The 20773-nt window shown below is 39.2% G+C and overlaps 1 protein-coding gene across 5 annotated transcripts in view; it reads left to right on the plus strand.

The window, feature by feature from the left end:
- The window catches only part of DGKH (diacylglycerol kinase eta), a 218279-nt gene extending 202765 nt beyond the window's left edge, over window positions 1–15514 (plus strand). For all 5 annotated transcript variants that reach the window (XM_025000021.2, XM_025000024.2, XM_025000022.2 and 2 more), the window contains one exon: window positions 547–15514. In XM_025000021.2, coding sequence (XP_024855789.1) covers window positions 547–636 — 90 coding nt within the window. In that variant the 3' untranslated portion in view covers window positions 637–15514. The remainder of the gene's footprint in view (window positions 1–546) is intronic.
- Window positions 15515–20773: the final 5259 nt, after the last annotated feature.

Here is a 20773-nt window from a genome sequence, read left to right on the forward strand (position 1 = left end):
TTAAATATTTCATTCACATCAAAGACTCTAAATGCAAGTACAAAAGGATTTACATTCCACATGTAGGTCATAGGTACTGGAGTCTTCCTTGAGGAGCAGGACTTATTTGTAAGTTTAATATTTTAGCAAGGAAATGTGTAGTTGTTTTAAGACTACAAAATTTATTTGAGTAAATTTTGTGGGTACCCTGGTGTCACATGTCACTTCTCTCAGAGATTCCAATAGGACCTGTGTTTTTGTAAATCAAAAAAGAAAGAGGAGAAAGTAATTTTGACAGTTGAAAAATTGACCTTGCGTGTAACCTGAGAATGTTACATTTAAGAGTGTGTAAGATGTGGGCTTTTTAATGGTTGGTAATTTTTTAATTTCAGGATTTTGGTTTTATAAACTTACTTTCCTGACTTTTCTTTGTAAATCATTGAATCTCAACTAAGATGAATGAGCTGAATGCTAACTACATTTTATTAGCTGGCTAAATATTTAACCATCAGTTTTCTCATATCAGTTAACTTCTTTCTTTCTTTTTACCTTTTTTTTTTTTTTTAGGACCTGGGGATACCGAAAGTGGGTCATGTGAAGCGAATTCTCCAGGGAATTAAAGAGCTTGAAAGGAGCACCCTCCAGCCTGAGGTGTAATCATACTGGTGCTATTCCTTGGAAGGAAGGTCCTCGCTACTTAATACAAAGTCCTTGGGAGCCACTGGCTGTTCTTGTACTTTTCTGCCTAGATGAGTAAGCACCACTAAGACACCTCTATGGCTTAATATTTGGCTACGGGTGAAAATTTTGATTTGAGGTATTAGAAAATATTTTTGTGCCAAAAAAATACATTCCACGAAGCCATTTTCTTATTGTGCAAACCTGACATGTTCAAATATGCTCATATTAGTAAAAAGGCAGGAGGAATCTGAGACAACGGCATTGTCCAAAAGGTGGAACTGTAGAATGTTTACTTTCCTTTAATCTGGTCAGATGAGGTTTTCTTATCGCACAACCACATAAAAATATGTGGCTGAAACTTACTGGGTTTCATTGTTAGAGGCATTGGCTTCTTCCCTCAAATCACTGGCTAGAAGACTAAGATGTCAGTTAAGTGATGTTTTGAATTGGTATCATTTCAGATTTCTAGCTCTCAGTGGTCAAAGGATATGGTTAAAATCCCTCAAACACTATGAATGAATGCAGATCTTAATGCACGATGTTGCTGCCTGAATTGTTTTTCTGTTTCTTGCATGTCACATTTAATATGTAACACTTAGCTTTAACGTCAGTTTTAATGGAATTTAATTTATTATTACCTAACGGAGGAGCCTGGTGGGCCGCAGTCCATGGGGTCGCGAAGAGTCGGACAGGACTGAGCGACTTCACTTTCACTTTTCACTTTCATGCATTGGAGAAGGACATGGCAACCCACTCCAGTGTTCTTGCCTGGAGAATCCCAGGGACGGGGGAGCCTGGTGGGCTGCCGTCTATGGGGTCGCACAGAGTCGGACACGACTGAAGCGACTCAGCAGCAGTAGCAGCAGCAAGTACCTTTTGGTTGGCTAAAGGCGCTTTTCTGTTCTTTGATGTGGAATTTTGCATATTATATATCTAAGAATCTGTGAACATGTGTCAGGGCCCCAATCAACAAATGATATATATCTTATGCAAGCCAATTTTATATCAGTCTGTCGTAAACAGCAGGCGTGCACATTAAGAAAATTCTCTGTATATTTTCATAAAATTATATGTTCTGTTGTCTTAAGAAAACTTAGTATAGCTCTCCAAACCAAAATTCCCATGCTGTTTTTCATTTCAATTTAATATTTATTTAATACTGTGTTTGCATCTATAATATAACAGACTGTTGACAACCAGGAATTTCCCCAGTGTCTCAAACTAGGATCAGTATACTGACTGGCCACCAGAGTCATCCATTTGCTAAAGAGACAATTGACAGAAACTTCCCAATGAAAGAGATTTAAATTTTCTCTTAAGGGCTTTCCATTATTATTATCTCACTTAATTCTTATATCCTGTTAGGCAGATATTATTTTACTTTTTATAAACCACTCTACTTCAATATAGTGCATGAGAAGTTAACATTTCTGTAATCAAAATCTTTGAAAGCCAAAGGCATACCTATCACAAAGTCAGAAAAATGTCCTCAAATAAATTTACTTTAGACATTATATACTAAAAAATTCATTATAGTATTTAAAAATCTTCTATATAAGAGAATTAAACAAGATACTGACCCAGTGGTGACAGTTCTCATAAAGTAGCCTTCTAGGTAGGTGCCCAAAAGATATACATATTCACATAAATATATAGACGCACATATATGTACACATACACGTGTACATTTATATGTATGTTCCTACTTGCATACGTGTAATCTAAAATATACTTTCATTGATATTTTCTAGACTTTTTTGCCAAATGCTTAAAGAGAAATATTGATGGGAAAACATTTAAAATGAGCTATTGTCAGACATATAATTTAATTGTATCAAAAGGGTTTACATATTTGACACTTTATTTATGATTTGAGTATTTACTAGTAAAAGTCACAGTTTGGATATCTTAAAAATAAATGAACTCAGGCTCCTGACCGAATGTGTCTGACTATATATTTTACCTAAGTTGTGAATAAATGGGAAAATTTCCAGATTGTATCAGGTAGCTTAAAAGAGCCAAGAGCTACTCACTTAGTAATTTTAACATTATCCACACTTATGAAATCAAAAGTCATTTCCAGTTCCTTTTAGAGTCATCCACACTGGAAAGTGTCCTCAGTCACTTCCCTGTGAAATCAGGCAGTCCAGATTCTCTGAACTCTGCTTAGATCAGAGATCCTTGTCCACACACAAAAAAAGGAAAGGTAGAGAAAAGGAGGCAAGAAATCCTAGAAAAGAATGAATTAGTATAAAAAACCTTTATTGATTTTTCACTCTCCTCAAATTCTTCTTTGCCAATTGAAAAGATTCTCAAGTTATCACTTGTTCAGTTTAAGAGTAAGATGTTAATGACCGAATTTTTAATTTGATGTTGCTCTTTCACCCTCACCCTGGGGAAGGGAATGGCAGCCCACTCCAGTGTCCTTGCCTGGAGCATTCCATGGACCAAGGAGCCTGGTGGGGCTGTGGTCCATGGGGTCGCAAAAAAGTCAGACACGACTGAGTGACTAACACTTTTCAGTCTTGAGTAACATCTCTTATGTATGCCGAACCTCACTAAACAGAACCGTTAGCTAGAATTTTCCTGCACATGGCTTTTGGATGAGGGAAATTCTTTAAAAATGACAAGATTGATCTTTGGGGTTAAATAAGAGCACTTTTCACTATATGAGTCATCCGTGCATGGCTCTGTAGGACCCAGAGGACTTCACCCACACCTGCTTGTCAGGACAGTGCCCTCAGAGCCTCCGGAGGCCACGGTCCAGCCTCACAGAGGAACCAGCTTCTGTCGTAGAGGGGGTTACAGCAGGGATAGGAGGAGCTTTCCATGAGAGCTGATCAGAGCTCTGGGGAGTGCAGAGGGGCTCCGTGCCTGAGTCCACATATAAGCTGAGGTGAGAAGCTCAAGTCGGAGCCTGGCTTGGGGACTGTAATTGCAGACTTTCCTCCCCTCCAGACTCTCCTACACATGGGTAATCTCAGAGCACTGGAGGAGACTCACAGCCGACCTCCCAACACCCACTTCCTTTCATGTTCCCTCACTTTGCTCATTTTCCTGAGGAACAACTGACTTTTTAAGAAAGACAGGGACATGGTCAGGCCTGGATAAAATTTCCAAGTACTCATTTTCTCTCTTCCATTCGTCCTTCTACGTCACTTTCTGAGTTTCATTCTTACTGCCTGGCTTCCCATCTTTCAGGACTTCCCTGGTGGCTCAGATGGTAAAAGCATCTGCCTGCAATGCAGGAGACCCGGCTTCCATCCCTGGGTTGGAAAGATCCCCTGGAGAAGGAGACGGCAACCCACTCCAGTACTCTTGCCTGGAAAATCCCAGGACGGAGGAGCTTGGTGGGCTACAGTCCATGTGTTCACAAAGAGTCAGACACGACTGAGCAACTTCACTTTCACTTTCCCATCTTTCCACAGGCCCAGTCAGAGATGGTTACTCACATTCTCACTACCATGTACTACTCTTTCCTCTGCAATTATCCCACTGCAAAAGGGCTCCTTTTGTCTCACCCCACTTTTGCCCCTAGGCTTCCCTGGTGGTTCAGTTGTAAAGAATCTGCCTGCCAATGCAGAAATGCGTGCTAAGTCACTGCAGTCACGCCTGACTCTTCTCGACCCCATGTACTGGAGCCCACCAGGCTCCTCTGTCTATGGGATTCTCCAGGCAAGAACACTGGAGTGGGTTGCCATGCCCTCCTCCAGGGGATCTTCCCCACCCAGAGATCAAGCCCATATCTCTTGTGGCTCCTGCATTGCAGGCGGATTCTTTACCGCTAAACCACTGGGGACGTGGGTTCAATCCCTGGGTTGGGAAGATCCCCTGGAGGAGGAAATGGCAACCCTCCAGTATTCTTGCCTGGAGAATCTCACAGGCAGCAGAATCTGACAGGCTACGCAGTCCACGGGGTTGCAAAGAGTCAGATACCACTGAGTAACTGAGCATGAGCACCTTTGCCCCCTCATTGTGGGTCATCTAGCCAAGTGTTATTAGGAAGAAAACAATTTAAATTTAAATTTTATAGTTTGCATTTAATGGAAGGGAACTTACTCATCTAAATGAATTGATGGATTAGAGCATTTGGGGACCATGATGTAAATTCTCTGGTGAGAAGAGGTCCGTAAATGTCCAAGATCTATGCTGTCCTACATAGTAGCCACTAGCGCTATGTGGCTATTTAAAGTTAATTTAAGTAGAAATTTACTTTCTTAACTGTCCTAACCACATTTCAAGTGCTCGGTAACGAGAGTAGACAATTTAGATGTTGAATACTTCCGTCATTGCAAAAATTTTACTGGGTAACGTTGCGCTACAATCATTGCCACTCAAAATGTGGTCCATGGACCAGCGGCATCCTGTCACCTGGGAGCTTAGAGGAGTGCAGAATCTCAGTCCACTCCGTCCCTACTGAGTCAAAATCTTCCTAAGATTTGTGAGGTGATTAGTACTGGCCTAACTGGTTTTATCTCTTCTAGATGAGTGGGATCTGAGGTCTTCAGAGGTGCTTAGAATAGCTGACTCTCCAACCCACTCTTTCCTATCCCTTCTCCAGCTAATCTCAGAAATGAGCTGAAACTCATTCATCACCCATCACCAGTTTCCCTCTCAGTCCTTATTCCTAATTCAGGTTCTGGATGAGCCCTGCCTACCCAGTATATATTTTGGTAGCTAAGGTGGCACACAGATCCTGGCCAACACAGCTGACCTCACTCTAGGCCCTCACCCCACGTCTAAGTCACTAACAGTCTGCATTTGCTCATGTGACATTCTCATTTGTTCACAACTTAAACCACAGGGAACGTTTCAGAAGAATATGTACTGAGATAAGGAAAGACTGGGTCAGTCTCCAGCAACTTGTACTTTTCGCTTTCTCTTATCAGCAGACTATCCTATTGACATTGTTCATGCTTGAGGACACACAGCAGCACACACACATTAAATGAATCATTAGGCATGCAAAAAAAAAGGGGTGGGGGAGAGAGACCCAAAATGATTGCAAGTAAAGTGAATATGTCATTAAAGCCCTCGAGGCATATTTTGCTAGACTAAAATCTGGCTTTCTTATTATGCTACCTTATCTTGATTTTCAGGTAGTTAATAATTCTTTAAAATAGTGCCTGGAAAATAATAGATTCTTGACCCTCAAAATACAAATTATGTAATTCTATAATAAGATCTTTCCCAGTGACGTACAGTCAGTAAGCCTTTACTATTTACGTAATGATATAATTGACCAAAACATTACTGCCTAGAGATTCTTCAGCTAACTTTGAAGAATGATGAGATCACTGCTTGAGTCTCCATAGAAGTTATTTGTAACAGGAATGGAGGAAGGAAATACTCATGCAAAGCTATGACTTAAAAAATTAGAGCAGAAACTTCTCTACGCCAAGTCTAAAGTAAATGACCCGTTTGCCCAACAGAGTTGACAACATAGTGGACTTTTAATGTTGTACAGATGTGAATTCTTTAATGATACTGCTTCTCATTAAGCTCTAAAAACATTACATCTCTCAACCTTGACATCTACGGTCCCTCCTGCCGCCCCCTTCCAAAATGAACTTATCTTGAATGTTTCACATGCAGCTTGGACTGATGACCAAAGTGACAGTTCTTTAAGTCAGCTGAAAGAATGGGAAGTGCAGAGTCCTCAGTACTCATGTTGGTCAGTGGGATGGCTTCCCAAGTGTTTTCCAGAGCTTGGCTGCCACGTCTGTCCCCTCAGTGCCCCTCGCCCGATGCCAGGGGGCCCGGGGCTTGTTTCTGTCTGCTCCGGCATCTCCCCAGTGACTCCTGTATAGCAGTTTCTGTCTTAGATGGATAATATGTTGACTTTGCAATGGGATGCCTTCCTGAAGAAACAAGCAAAACTTTAGAAAGACAATGGTTGATTTTTATAATATGCAGAGCACTAATTTATATCTTTCTTATTGTTTTCTCTTTTATTTTCTCCAAGTTCTGTTGAGAGATATTTCCGGTAGAATGGAAAAAGCTATAAAGGTTTGTCATTACAGAGAACAGAGAGAGAAATGACAGCTGGGCTGTACCTATTTGTGTATTTCTTTCTGTTATTTTCAGGAGAAGCTTATCACAGTAACCAAGGCTGCGTTAAACTCAGTAACGATAGGGACTTCACCAAAGGTCCAGTGGTTAAGACTTGTGCTTCCAGTGCAGGGGGCACGGGTTCAATCCTTGGCCAGGGAACTAGGATCCTGCATGCTGCACAATGCAGCCAAAAGAAAAAAAAAAAAAAAAACTCAGTAATGGTGTTTAGTAAAAACCCATATTACTAACATAGGTGAACAAGTTAATTCTTTTATGTAATTAAGATTCTATTTACATATATTTATATCTTCTCTCTTAATTTTGTATGCACTTCCAAGTTTTAGTTGGAAAAGTAGAAACCAAGCCACTACTTAAAAGTCATTTTAAAAAGCTCCACATAAAATATTTCATTTTAGCTACGAGTTACTCATTGTATAGGAATTTATGAATAGTCTGGATATTTCATAGAACTGCACTTCAAGAATAAATTAACCTAACCTAAAGGAACATATGGCAACTTTTTAAATGGAATAAAATGTTTCATACTCAGTTGATAAGGCTATTGAAGTAGGTTAATGAGGTTAGTTATACAAGCTAAAAAGGAAAACAAATATATTTTGTGGTCCTTACTGTTTGATTGCACTATTGTTTACCGCGGCTTAGCCATCTATTTCTCTATTCTAAGTATTAAGCTGATATGTAGCTATGAGATTTCTTACAGTTCTGGTAACTGGTAGCTAGTGCTGTGAAAGGTTTTGGTGTTGTGATATTCCCAGTTTTGTGAGTTATATATTGTGTATTGAAGATGACTAATAAATTGGAGTAATATATTTATCTAGAGCTGGGAAAATATTTTCAAACCTTCAAGTAAGTTGTATCAAATTTTTTCTTTCTCTGAAGTGAGATAAAAGTCTCACTTTTATGTTAAAATGTCTATTTATACAACAGGTCTCTCCTTTTACTGGTTTTATTAATTTTCATATTAAAATTTTTCTTATCTTTTTATACCAAAATAATGATCACGCTGGTGATTCAGACTTCCAAGATGTATTTTAGTTTGCAGGGCTTTTGGCAGACAAAATATTTAATAACAAAGCAGCTTTGTACATTTTGTGGCTTTGGGGGCAAGAATTTTGTCTTTGAAACTCTATGTGAGGCAGTGCTGATATCAGCAAAGTCAGTGATAGACAGTATTATTCATAATCATCAGCAGAAGGTTTTACAAGTTGTGTAAATCAGAGTGCACTTATTTATTATACCATGAAATTTAATCTTTATACCAAATGCATATTCTAGCTCTTTTCCTTGTTACTGCTGTTGCTTAGAGTGTAATAGCTCTGTTCCTGATTGACTTATGTACTTGAAGTACTCATTTCTGCCAAACAGATGCCCAGTTTTTTTTTCCTTGTAAAAAATGGTATTATTTACCTTCCTAGACAATGGAAAAGTCATAGGGACTTTGTTTAAAAAAAATCATTTTCATGTTTAAAATAAATAAGGCATAAATCAAAAAATGAAATCATCAAGGTTAAGAATTTAATATAGCAAAGGGATTCGTCATGCTGTATTTGCCCAATATACATTTTATCTTCAAGTCAGAACATCTTTTCTGTAGTTAATCTTCAACTTTTGTTGTAAAAGAGAGCTCAGTGATTATACTGCCAGTATAACATTTGAGGGCTTCCCCAGTGGCTCAGTGGTAAAGAATCCACCTGCAATGCAGGAGATGCGGGAGATGCAGGTTCGATCCCTGGGTCAGGAAGATCCCCTGGAGGAGGGCATGGCACCCCACTCCAGTATTCTTGCCCGGAGCATCCCACGGACAGAGGAGCCTGGCAGGCTACAGTCCATGTCCGTGGAGTCACAAAGAGTCGGACACGACTGAAGTGACTGAGCGCACAGACACGAGTGCCATTTGAATGAACATTCAGAATCTTGAACCCTCCAAATTTCACACACTTCCAGCTCTTGGTTTCAAAGTGTATGTTTTTAACGGGTTTGCATTTGACTCTGGGCTGCTTCGGTCAGAGTACCCCTAAGCGATTATGGTTTGCTAGTTTGTTTCTGTCAATTAAGTCAGTGAGATTCTAACTGAGTCTTGAACTATTTCTGTTTTTGAAATATTCTCTATTCAACTTTTTAAAAACCAAAAATCTGAAACATAGTAGCACAACAGCATACTACACAGAATAAAAATCACATTTTCAAGGAAAAATGTCACATATTAAAGCCCTAAACTCAATTGCCATATTGCTTTACAGTATAAGCAGTAGATGAATTGTAAACTGTTTAAGAAATGTAGAAAATTAAGAATTAATTTAATTCAAAAGAGTTTTATTATACTGTTGCCCAATCAATTATTGATGGCAGGAAAGAAGAAAACATATCAGAAACATTCTATGAAAATTAAAGGATAAAGGAGCTTGGTAATTTGGGAGAGTTTTGGAAATGAAGAGTGTGAATGTAGATCTCTTTCAGCTTATTTTATAGAAATGCAAAGCAGGTGTGAGATATATGGTGGGCACAAAACAAGAACATAAAAATGTCACACTGGTGAAGTTTGGATTGTATCTTTACTCTTTTCAAAATAACCAGTGAGTTTAAGGAGCCCATTCTACTGTTGAAGCTTGGAAGTTGGTTAAACAGATACTGGTTGGCCAGAAAGCTCATTTGGGTTTTTCCATAACATTTTATAGCTACGATATGGTTTGGATGACCTGATCATTTGTGTGCATTACATGAGGCAAGATAAACCATAATATATATACAGACTTCCTAGACAATAATCCCTGGACTTCCCTGGTGACTCAGACAGTAAAGCGTCTGCTATAATGAGGGAGACCGGGGTTCGATCCCTGGGTTGGGAAGATCCCCTGGAGAAGGAAATGGCAGTCCACTCCAGTACTCTTGCCTGGAAACTCCCATGGACAGAGGAGCCTGGTAGGCTACAGTCCATGGGGTCTCAAAGAGTCGGACACGACTGAGCGACTTCACTTTTTTCACGTTCGTGAATGATAGAGAACTGGTCAGTAGGGCTTAGCAACTTCCCAAAGAAGAGCTCTGGTAAAGGTAGATCAGACCAGACCACACGGAGTAAAGAGGTGTTTATGAACCTTCCCAGCCTTGAAATTTGTTAGAAGGATGGATTTTTCTTTCGTTTGAAACAGCAACAAAGTATTCAAATTTACAGTATTCCTAGTAGCTGAATCCTGTGAGTCTAGAGGTGGGAATAGGGTTGGGTTCATTGGATTCCGCAACTGACTTTGGCCCTGGCTCCCTTTGTCCTTTCTACGAGCTCTATGTTTCGGTCCTTTGGTTTCCCTAGTTAGAAATGGCCCACGATATTATCAGGGAACTATGTAAGTGTGAGTTGTACTTAAACATACCTCTTTTCCCGCTGTCGTTTAGATATAAAGGATCCCAGACTATAGCATGAAAATTAAAAGTCCGAGTTAGTATCCTTCAGTGTTTATTTTAAAAATGAGAGTGAAGTCACATTAGCACTATCTTGCTCAGAGTAGGTTATAGGTATTTTCATCTATGTAGTATAGATTTATCTTTTCATCTTAGGATAGGCTAAAAACTTCTAAAATCTTCAGAAATTTAGAGTAATTTTTTTACACTCACCCCAGACAAACATTTTATAAATATATACATAATGTATATTATATAATATAGCTGAGTTCTGTGATTCTGTTATATATATATAACTAAGAACTACACATCTTTTCATAGCTTAAATCCCCAAAGAGGAAATGTCTCTTTAAATCAGCATTGAAAAAAAGGAACACCGGATGTTTAACTCTGTGATGTCATTTACCCAGTGAATTCTGAATGGTTTCCTTGCTATTTATTAAATTTTTAATATAAATTTATTTTAATTGGAGGCTAATTACTTTACAATATTGTATTGGTTTTGGCATACATCAACATGAATCCACCATGGGTGTATACATGTTCCCCATCCTGAACCCCCTACCCACTTCCCTCCCCATACCATCCCTCTGGGTCATCCCAGTGCACCAGCCCTGAACATCCTGTATCATCTGAAGCATGCATCACTGTCTTCTCTAGCTATGGAGTGGTACTCTCTCTTGCAAAGTACCTTTAAAACTTCCGGTAAAGAAATTAAGCTAGAGATTGTCTTACTCATTACCATAATTAAAACCTGAGTACAATTAAAGAAATTAGAATAACCCAGTTAAAATTATCAAATGTAGATGAGGGTAAATGAATATTGACTTTATTTTCCCCTGACCCTTGAATTCAGTCACTATCTGACCACTTGACTCAAAAAGTTCTTTGCTAAATCTGCTATTTATAACAGTATAATATGATACATTGGCACTCCTGTGGCATCCCTTTCCCCTAAAAATGTTGGGATTTTAAGAGGCTGTAAGCTGCATGACATCAAGGAAAAGACTGAATCAGAACTCATTTACCTGTGTTTTGATCTGTCTTAATGGCTTCTCTGGCGGCTCAGTGGTGAAGAACCCACCTGCCATTGTAGGAGATGCAGATTCAATCCCTGGGTCAGGAAGATCCCCTGGAGAAGGAAATGGCAACCCACTCTAGTATTCTTGCCTGGGAAATACCATGAACAGAGGAGCCTTGTGGGCTACAGTCCATGGGGTCACAAAGAGTTGGACACAACTTAGAGACTCAACAACAACAATGGGACAACTTAGCTTTCGTAATAACAGATCTCTAAATGATGATTCCAGAACGGTTTGGTACAGTGATGGGAATAAGTTATTTTTCTGGGAATTTGCTTCCCACAGTGACCTGATATACAGTTGATCTTAGTATAACTTAATTATAATTTTAATTAGAACCTTCCCTGTTTACAGATTTCTGTTGTGCAGCTATTTTTTTATATACATAATGATGAGGATGAAAGCATTGCAAACTCGAGCAGGTCTTTTGTTTCCTCGCCTCCTTTTACTTGAAAAGATTTTAGAAAGCTTTTGAGAGGTGACACAGTTCTCATAGCAACATTATGTGATCATGTTTTTCTGCCAAGAAACTCCTAAGCTAAAATGTGGAACAAAACACAAGCTTAACCTAATCTTGGTTTTGAATTGTGTAAGCCAAAGCATTTTCTATATCAAAAAAAATTTTTTTTAGTACTTATACAGTTGCATATTTCATTTTTTGTCCATCTCAAAAACTGAATTGGCATTTTGTGTTCTATTTCTAATTAGTTGCAGTAAAGCAAAGTGACAATTCCATTCAGGCCTTTATCAGAACAAACCTTCATTATTCTTCTATGGTTTTGCTATGGTTTTTCAGTAACCAGTTTTCCCGCCTCATTCTCCCCTACCACTCATCCATCTTCCACATGACTGACAGAGTGGTCTTTTTAAAACACAAATTTCTTTTGTCATGATTCAGCTGAAAAAAATCTTAACTAGACTCTCCTTCTTTACAGCACAGCACCCCAACTCCTTAGTGTGATGGATAAGGATCTCCATGACCTCGTCCCACCTTTTTTAGCATCCTCACCTACTGTTTCCACTAGAGACCTTTTGTAACCCAGGAATTTGGAGCTACTCACAGTTCAGTGCTTTGGCATAATCACTTGCTGGAGATTAACTCATTTGAGATTCAGTTCAGATTTTACCTTCTGGGACACTCTGCCTAACTACCCAGAAGGTTAAGTATTTCATCCATGCTCCATAGTCTCTTGAAATTTATTCTATAAAATCATTTCAATAATTATTGAATATGTATGAATATATGAAAGAAAAGTGAAAGTGTTAGTCACTCATTCGTGTCCGACTGTTTGCGAGCCCATGGATTGTAGCCCATGAGGCTCCTCTGTCTGTGGAATTCTCCAGGCAAGAATACTGGAGTGGGTAGCCATGTTCTTCTCCAGGGGCTCTTTCCAACCCAGGGATTGAACTTGGGTCTCCCACATTGAAGGCAGATTCTTTACTGTCTGAGCCATCCGGGATGCCCCCATATGTAAGATATATATATATATATATCTCACATTTCAGCAATTCAATGTATATATCTGCTTGTCAACAACTGGATTTCTCTATCTTCGTAGTTTCAGTATCTAGCGAGCCCATGGTAGGATTTTAGTAAATGTTTTTGAAATGGTGAAGATATTATAGAGCCCAGACTTCTCTGTATTTTTGCACTTCCATAAATGAACGTATAAACTTTCCTGACAGTCCACAAGAGGTGGGTGTGTGTTCAGAAGCATGCAGGAATTTGGGGGAAAAAATTTAAAAAAAAAAAAGGAATTTTGGGAGAATCAACAGAAGAGAAACAGCAGGAAAGAACAGTTGATTAATGAAGAATAATCGTTAGCTACTCATGAGAAATATTTACCAAATTTGAATTCTTGTTTCTAAAGTTGAGGCTTAGAAAATTTTCTTGTAATTGCAGAATTCTTATTTGTAATTCGTAAATATGCCTTAAAGATGATCTTCCTCATTGGCAGATGTTCTGTATTCAGTGTATACAGTCTACATAGATACGTACACTAATGACCTACACAAAATAATGACACTTGAGAAAGAATAGAAAAAAATGAAGGTAAAATTTTCTGAAAAATAGATTTCAACCAGAGATGGAGAATGATTTGTGCAGTTTCAGGTCATTTTTCAGGTCATTTATAGTTAATGATTATTTCATTTTTTATTATGTAAATGTAAGAAGGCTTCTTTGCCACTGTTGGTGACTCAGATGGTAAAGAATCTGCCTGCAGTGTGGGAGGCCTGGGTTTGATCCCGGGATCCAGAAGATTCCCCTGGAGAAGGTAATGGCTACCCACTCCAGTATTCTTGCCTGGAGAATTCCATGGACCGAGGAGCCTGGCGGGCTACAGTCCATGGGGTTGCAAAGAGTCAGACATGACTGAGCGACTGACACACACAGATAGACCATAAAGACTAAAAACTATTACCTAAGGGACTGTTTTTATTTTGTGATTCTATAAAGCCTTTCTACCATGTCTCCAAATTATGATAAAGATTGACACAAAAAGTCCTTTAAAGTCAATTTTTAAAATGAAACAAGTCCCCAATTTGCATATAATTAAATTAAATCACCTGTTACTTCACTCAGTAGGATTTTTTCTACCTGCTCTACATTTGACCTTTGATTAATGCTGGGGATGCAAATAAAATAAGACCGCTCTTATCTAATAGAGTTCAAGTTCATGGTCATGATTATTTTTCTAGTCTGTTTAAGAAATTGGGAGGACATGTTTTTAAGGCAAATACTACTTCTCAGGGTTTTCCAGAAAAGTCATCACCTTCCACCCAAAAAACTAACAAGTTCTGTGTCATAAAGGACTAATCTCATTTTATGTCCACAATTCTTGTATTTTCAGGTCAACTGCAAATAATTTTTGACCATCAGTCGTCAAGTACATCTTTCACCAATTCTATAAAACCCCATTTCCACAACCATAGGTGCTATACATGATTCAAATGACTAATGAGTTTATAGAACACAAATTCAACTTTAAGTCTATTTTAGGAAGGCATATATCCTTATTAATGACAGTTACTCCAAAATATATGAAATATCCATTGGGAATTCACAGTAAAAGGAAAAAGTTATAAAACAATGCTTTGCAATGTACTTCAAAGGCTCCATTTGTAGTTATGGGTTGATGTTTCCACCACTTTTATTTTTAATGGGGAGAAAGGAGTCATAATATTAACAGCTAGCATACTTATCTAAGCATATGGTAAATCCACTATTAGTATTTATGTGCCGCAATGCACTGATACATAGATGAACTATTTGAGTTGCAAAAAATTAACTTCTCTGAATATTTATTAATGGTTAGACAATTGGATTCCTTTATAAGAAGGAAAAGATATTGTAAGTATGGAAAAAACCTTACTTGAATGTATACTTACATTTTGATAGGCATATTTTGAAGTCACCACTTCCCATCAGTATAAAATATCAACCATTTCTATGTTCTCTAGCAAAAAGAAATTCATAGTTGGATAGAACTTTGCTCTGTTCCGTGTTGTGAAAGACCCACAAACAAAGGAGGCTCAGAAGACTGGACGCTTGACCGTTACGCTCAGTAGCATCATTCTACCTTTCAATAAAGAGAATTAGCAATGATTTGCCTCTTATTTATCATCACAGTGAATATCTAACAGCATAGTTCCTTTTGTCCCTTGCATTGCAGAAGATAGTTGTACTCTAGCCTTTGCCATATTACTTATAGCTAATAATTTACTACATTTTTGTAGTCTGTTTTGAAACTTTGATCTGAAAGATGGAGATCCTATCTATTTATTATACAGTGGGCTCTGTTTGCTGCAGAAAAGAGTGAAACTTTAAACTGCTTAGCACACTTGCCAGTGAAATATACCTGAGAGAGCAGAGGTCATAACTTTAGCTCTAATAACTTTTAATAATGGTAAGAAAACGTGAGTTTTGTTTGTTTACATGCTGTTTACAATGGCATAATTTTTAAAATATATACAACAATTGAGATATTTATTGCATACTATTTTAAAGATGTTTTATGTGTTTTCACCTTTGGAATATATTGTTACAGTTCCTTATACTGATAATTTGGGTGGCTTTGTTAATGTAGCTAGTAATTTTTATGACTACTAAGTGACCAGGTTTCTGTGCCTTTTATTGTGGGATGCATGATTATGTATTTATTGTATGGAAGTCACTGATGCGTGTATTTTTGTACCTTGCCGAGAGTAATGGTTGATCTTGATGTATCTGATGATGAGAGATGCCTTTCCCAAAGGGCACTGCCTTGAGATTGTCCTTCTCAAATAAAAAGATTGCATTTGGACAGTGTGTGAAGTCTCCATTTTTTTTCTGGTTGGAATCTTTTTTTTTTTTTAATTAAATATTTTCTGTTGAGATAATTGTGGAGTCTAATATAGTCATAAGAAAATAACAGAGAGAGAGATCCTGTGTACCCTCTGCACATTTCCCCCTGGTGATGACATCTTGCAAACATATATCACAACCAGGATATTGACACTGACATAGTCAAGACAGAAATGTTCTCTCATCACAAGGACCCACAACAAAGATCCCCTTGTTTTGCCACATCTATTTCCCTCCCACCTCCACCCCATCCTTAATCCTGAGAAACCATTAATCTACTTCTACTTTTATAATCTTAGCATTTCAAGAGCATTATATTAGTGGAGTCATATAGTATGTGACTTCCTTTTTTAACTCAGTCTGGTTTTCTGAGATTCATCCAGTTGTTGCATATATCAATAGTCATCAGTAGTCTGTTTCTTTTTATTGCTGAGTAATACTCCATTCAGTGGGGGGATTCATGGTAAACGTTTATTTGGTTTATCCTTATAGTAAAGAGTCATTGCAGTTTACTGATAAACACTTGTTAAGAACCAAGTAGCTGTTTCCAGTGGGAACAATCTATGAATAGTCCTGTCTAGTGAGAAAGAAAGGCTATTGTAGCACAGACTGTTATGTGCAGTCATAAAAGTCTGCAACCATGTACAGCAAGTCCCCTGCAAAAGGAATGAGTTCCATTCCAAGAACACCGTAAGTTAGCCTAGGTACCTAATGAACACGATTGGCTGTCTAGAACTGTACTGTAATAGCTTTATAATACTTTTCACCCGAATAATACATGAAAGCAAGCAAAACATTTTATCATAGTACCAGCGCCAGCTACGTCACTGCTGCTTTTACGCTTACTTCCGGACATCTTGGGTTTGAAATAAAGATACTGTACTCTCTACAATGCTGTACAGCAAAGTACACAAACGCACAACCACTTGTAGAGGGTCCACCCACGTGATAATGTGAGTTAGACACGACCTAACTCATGTGACTGGACATATGAACACGTGTTCACATCTTTGAAGTTTGCATCTTGAAGGGCCGTATGTAGGGGACTTACTGTATGTGGGGAGCACAGAGGGACAGAGGATGAGAGGAGGTTTAGGGGTGCCTTCCTGGATCAGTGACCTTGAGTCTTCAAGCAGTTAGCCAGGCAAAGTACGGGTGTGTGATGTAGGGCTGACAGTGCAGCCTGGTGCTGCAGAAGCGTAAACGGAGTACAGCGGAGACGGAAACTGAGCTGGTGACGGCCGGACCACGTGATCAGATCTGACCACGTGATCAGGTCTGACCTCCGTGGGTGGAGTAGACCTGCAGAGGACTAAAGACAGGACGATTAGCTAGAGATTGAAGCAATGGATGATGAGGGACTTCTTTAGGGCAGTTTTAGTGGAAATGGAAAGGAGGGAACAGATCTGAGAAATACTGAGATGAAAACGGCTTGCGCTTGGAGACTGGCAGTGGATAAGCAAGGAGAAGAGAAGACTCGGATTTCTACCAACTGAAAAGGAAAGTACCTAGGTCAACTTCTTACTCGGGCATCACAGGGTAAGACGACCATAGGATTTCCATAAGGTACATGACAGTGTCCGGGAGAGAGATGGGAAGGAAATACAGATCTGGGAGCCTCATGAGGTGGGTTGAAGCCATTAGAAAGATGAAGTCCTGAAAGATCCCCAAGGACTCAGAAGAGGCGTCCACAGAGCTAGGACTCCGAGGAAGTTGGAGTTCTTCCTCCAACTTTGAGGAAGACCTCCGAGGAAGGGGTGCTGTACAGATGGTGCCTCTGGGAGATGGGTGTGATGAAGCCGATTCCGGGCTGGAGAACGGGACCAACTACACTTCGGAGGTGAGAACTGGTCCCAGGCCATGCTGGCAACAAGGGTGAAGAAAGGAGGAAGAGTAAGCCTCTTTGCCTCCTACTTGCCTTCCTGTGCCCCACATTGGCAGAGTGGGCAGGAAACCAGCTGGCAAGGGAGCAGAGCATTCGTATTGCGAGAGCCTCAACCCCAGCATCACAGCAGACAATGTGTATATGGGAGCTGAGAGGTCAGTGGCTTCTTAGTCGCACACAGCACTTTTCTTTAAGAACAGTGGAAAGTGGGGCAAGATGTTGCCCCCAGAGAAACAGCTGAGGGACCAGAGGATTCTTAGTTTGAAAAAGAGAAAATTTCGGGTTGAGGAAATGGGGTAGAGGTGGGAGGAGATGAAGTTGGACCTAAAGTTGATTAAGATATTTGAGAGACAATCACAGGGAGTTTGGCTTGCATTAATTCTTAATATTTTATTAAATTATTTATCTTTTATTTATCCATCTTTAATAAATTATTAAATCATTAATTTAAAATTTTTCATATCTTTATACAATGTTAAAGGTTATATTCCATTTACAGTTATTTCAAAATATTGTCTATATCCCCATGTTGTACAATACATCCCCGTAGCCTGTCTTCTAACCAATAGTTTGTACCTCCTACTGCCCCACCCCTATATTGCCTCCTCTCTCTCCCCATTGGTAACCACTGGGTCACTCTCTATATCTGTGAGTCTTCTTCTTTTTTGTTATGTTCACTATTTTGTTGTATTTTTTTAGATTTCACATGTAAGTGATGTTAAACAGTATTGTCTTTCTCTGTCTGGCTTAGCATAATACCCTTCAAGTCCCATCCATATTGCTGCAAATGGCAACATTTTCATTCTTTTTTTTATGGCTGAATAGTATTTCATTATATATATATATATATATATATATATATATATATAAAACATCTCCTCTATCCATTCATCTATTGATGGACACTTCTAAATGAGATAAACAAGTGAAATTGACAGGAAAAACTATGATGTCCAAAGATGCACTGGACTGTCTCATTGAATGAGTTCCCCTTTAAGAAAAGGGTTTAGAGACTGAGAGGATGTGAACCCACGGGGGAAGAAAATTTTTAACCACTGTATCCCAGTGTATGGACCAGTGCTTGGCACATGGTATGCACATGATCTATTTGATGACTAAGTAAGAATTAATTCGAGCATCAGATCACAGGAGCAGAACATCTTGAGGGGCCCTTTAACCTTGCATTTGGCTATATATAAAGGGAAAATACGCAGAATCCTAACCAAGTTAGGAAAAAAAAAAAGAACCAGAGTTTAAACTCCAAAAAAAAAAGCTTGTTATCCAGCATCCTTTTAAAAACAAGTCACTAGTGACCGAAACATTTACTCATTTCCATGGTGACCCTGAGATACTGTCTGAAGGACTTTCTGAATCATCATATTAAATTATTTTTACTTTAAAATGCAAATTATATTCTATAAAAATTCTTTAAAGCAGTAACTTGTTTATATAGTCATAATTCTTCCTTAATCAGAAGGTCAGTTTCCTAATCTTGGCAGCAAACAGTGTAGAGTCTGTCTTTGACCTTTCGGGCTACTATAACAAAATACCATAAACTGGATAGATTTTAAACAACAGAAATTTATAGATTATAGTTCTGGAGGCTGTGAAGTCCAAGATCAAGGTCCTAGGAAATTCTGTGTCTGACGAGAGCCCATTTTCTGGTTCACAGAGGACCACCTTCTTCCTCTGTCTTCATATGCTGGAAGAAGCCAGGAAGCTCTCTGGAGTCTCTGTGTGTGTGCTCAGTCACTCAATCGTGTCTGACTCTTTGTGACCCCATGGATTGTAGGCCACCGGGCTCCTCTGTCCATGGGATTTTCCGGGCAAGAATACTGGGCTGGTTGCATTTCCTTCTCCAGGAGTTTCTTTTATAAGGGCACTAATCCCACTCATGAGGGCACAGTCCTCGTGACCTACTCACCTCCAAGAGGCCCGGCCTCCTAATATCATCTCCTTGAGGGTTAGGATTTCAACAAACATTCAGATCGTGGTGTAGTGCTAGCACAATAATTTTTTACCGGGAAACCTAAATACAGTGAATTTCTCTGCATTATTATTATTTTAGAGACAAGAATTTTCCCAATAGTCCAAGGATCTGAACCTTATCTTTCCTCCCCTATCTCTAGCCTTGATGTTTGTCTTCCCCAGTCCTTGTGCCATCGTGGTGCCTTCACAAAATGTGACAATTAGTGCTATGGTTGGTAACATCCTGGAACTTGCCTCTGATTGGGGTGTAGATTCCAGCCACAAGAATGAGAGGCTACAGATGAGAAATTGTAGCGTCCTAGAATTGAATAGCACTTCTTAGTTTGAGGCACTATATGTACATTTAATGGAGTACGAAATGGCAACCCACTCCAGTATCCATGCCTGGAGAATTCCATGGACAAAGGATCCTAGCACGCTACAGTCCATGGGGTCGGACACGACTGAAGAGGCTTAGCACACATGCACACATGTACACTTAATCTTCATCATAACCCTGTAAGTTTAGCATTAGTCCCATGAGAAATGTTCTCACACCTCCACACAACTCAGGTTGGTTCTACTTTTGGCCATGATATTTTGGATCAATATGGGCATTGTGCATTACCCTTCCTTAAAGGAGAGACACTGACTCACCAAGTAGGAAGAAGCCCCAGAAGCATGGTATCAGTAAAGCACATTCTTTGAATACCTCCTTTCCTACCCACACTTCCTTCCCACCCCAATCCACACTGCCATAGCACCCTACCATAGCACCCTACCAACTGGGAGAAAGTCCACGAAGGGAAGGGACCAAAGATTATCCAGTAGGTTTTTTTTAAAGCATTCTACTCATTTTTTCCAAAAAATACATTTTTTCCAGTATATATAAATACTGCAAGGAGATCAAACCAGTCAATCCTAAAGGAAATCAATACTGAATATTCACTGGGAGGACTGATGCGGAGGCTGAAGTTCCAATACTTTGGCCACCTGATGTGAAGAGCCAACTCACTGGAAAAGACCCTGATGCTGGGAAAGATTGAGGGCAGAAGGAGAAGGGGACGACAGAGGATGAGATGGTTGGATGGCATCACCAACTTGATGGATATGAGTGTGAGCAAGCTCTGGGAGATGGTGAAGGACAGAGAAGCCTGGTGTGCTGCAGTCACAAAGAGTCGGACATGACTGAGCAACTGAACAACACAAATATATACATATGTGTGTATGCATACATATGTATGCTGCTGCTAAGTCACTTAAGTCGTGTCTGACTTTGTGTGACCCCATAGACGGCAGCCCACCAGGCTCCCCCATCCTCGGGATTCTCCAGGCATTTGCCATTTCCTTCTCCAATGCATGAAA

Source organism: Bos taurus, chromosome 12 (assembly GCF_002263795.3).
Source record: "Bos taurus isolate L1 Dominette 01449 registration number 42190680 breed Hereford chromosome 12, ARS-UCD2.0, whole genome shotgun sequence".
NCBI classification, from domain to species: Eukaryota; Metazoa; Chordata; class Mammalia; order Artiodactyla; family Bovidae; genus Bos; species Bos taurus.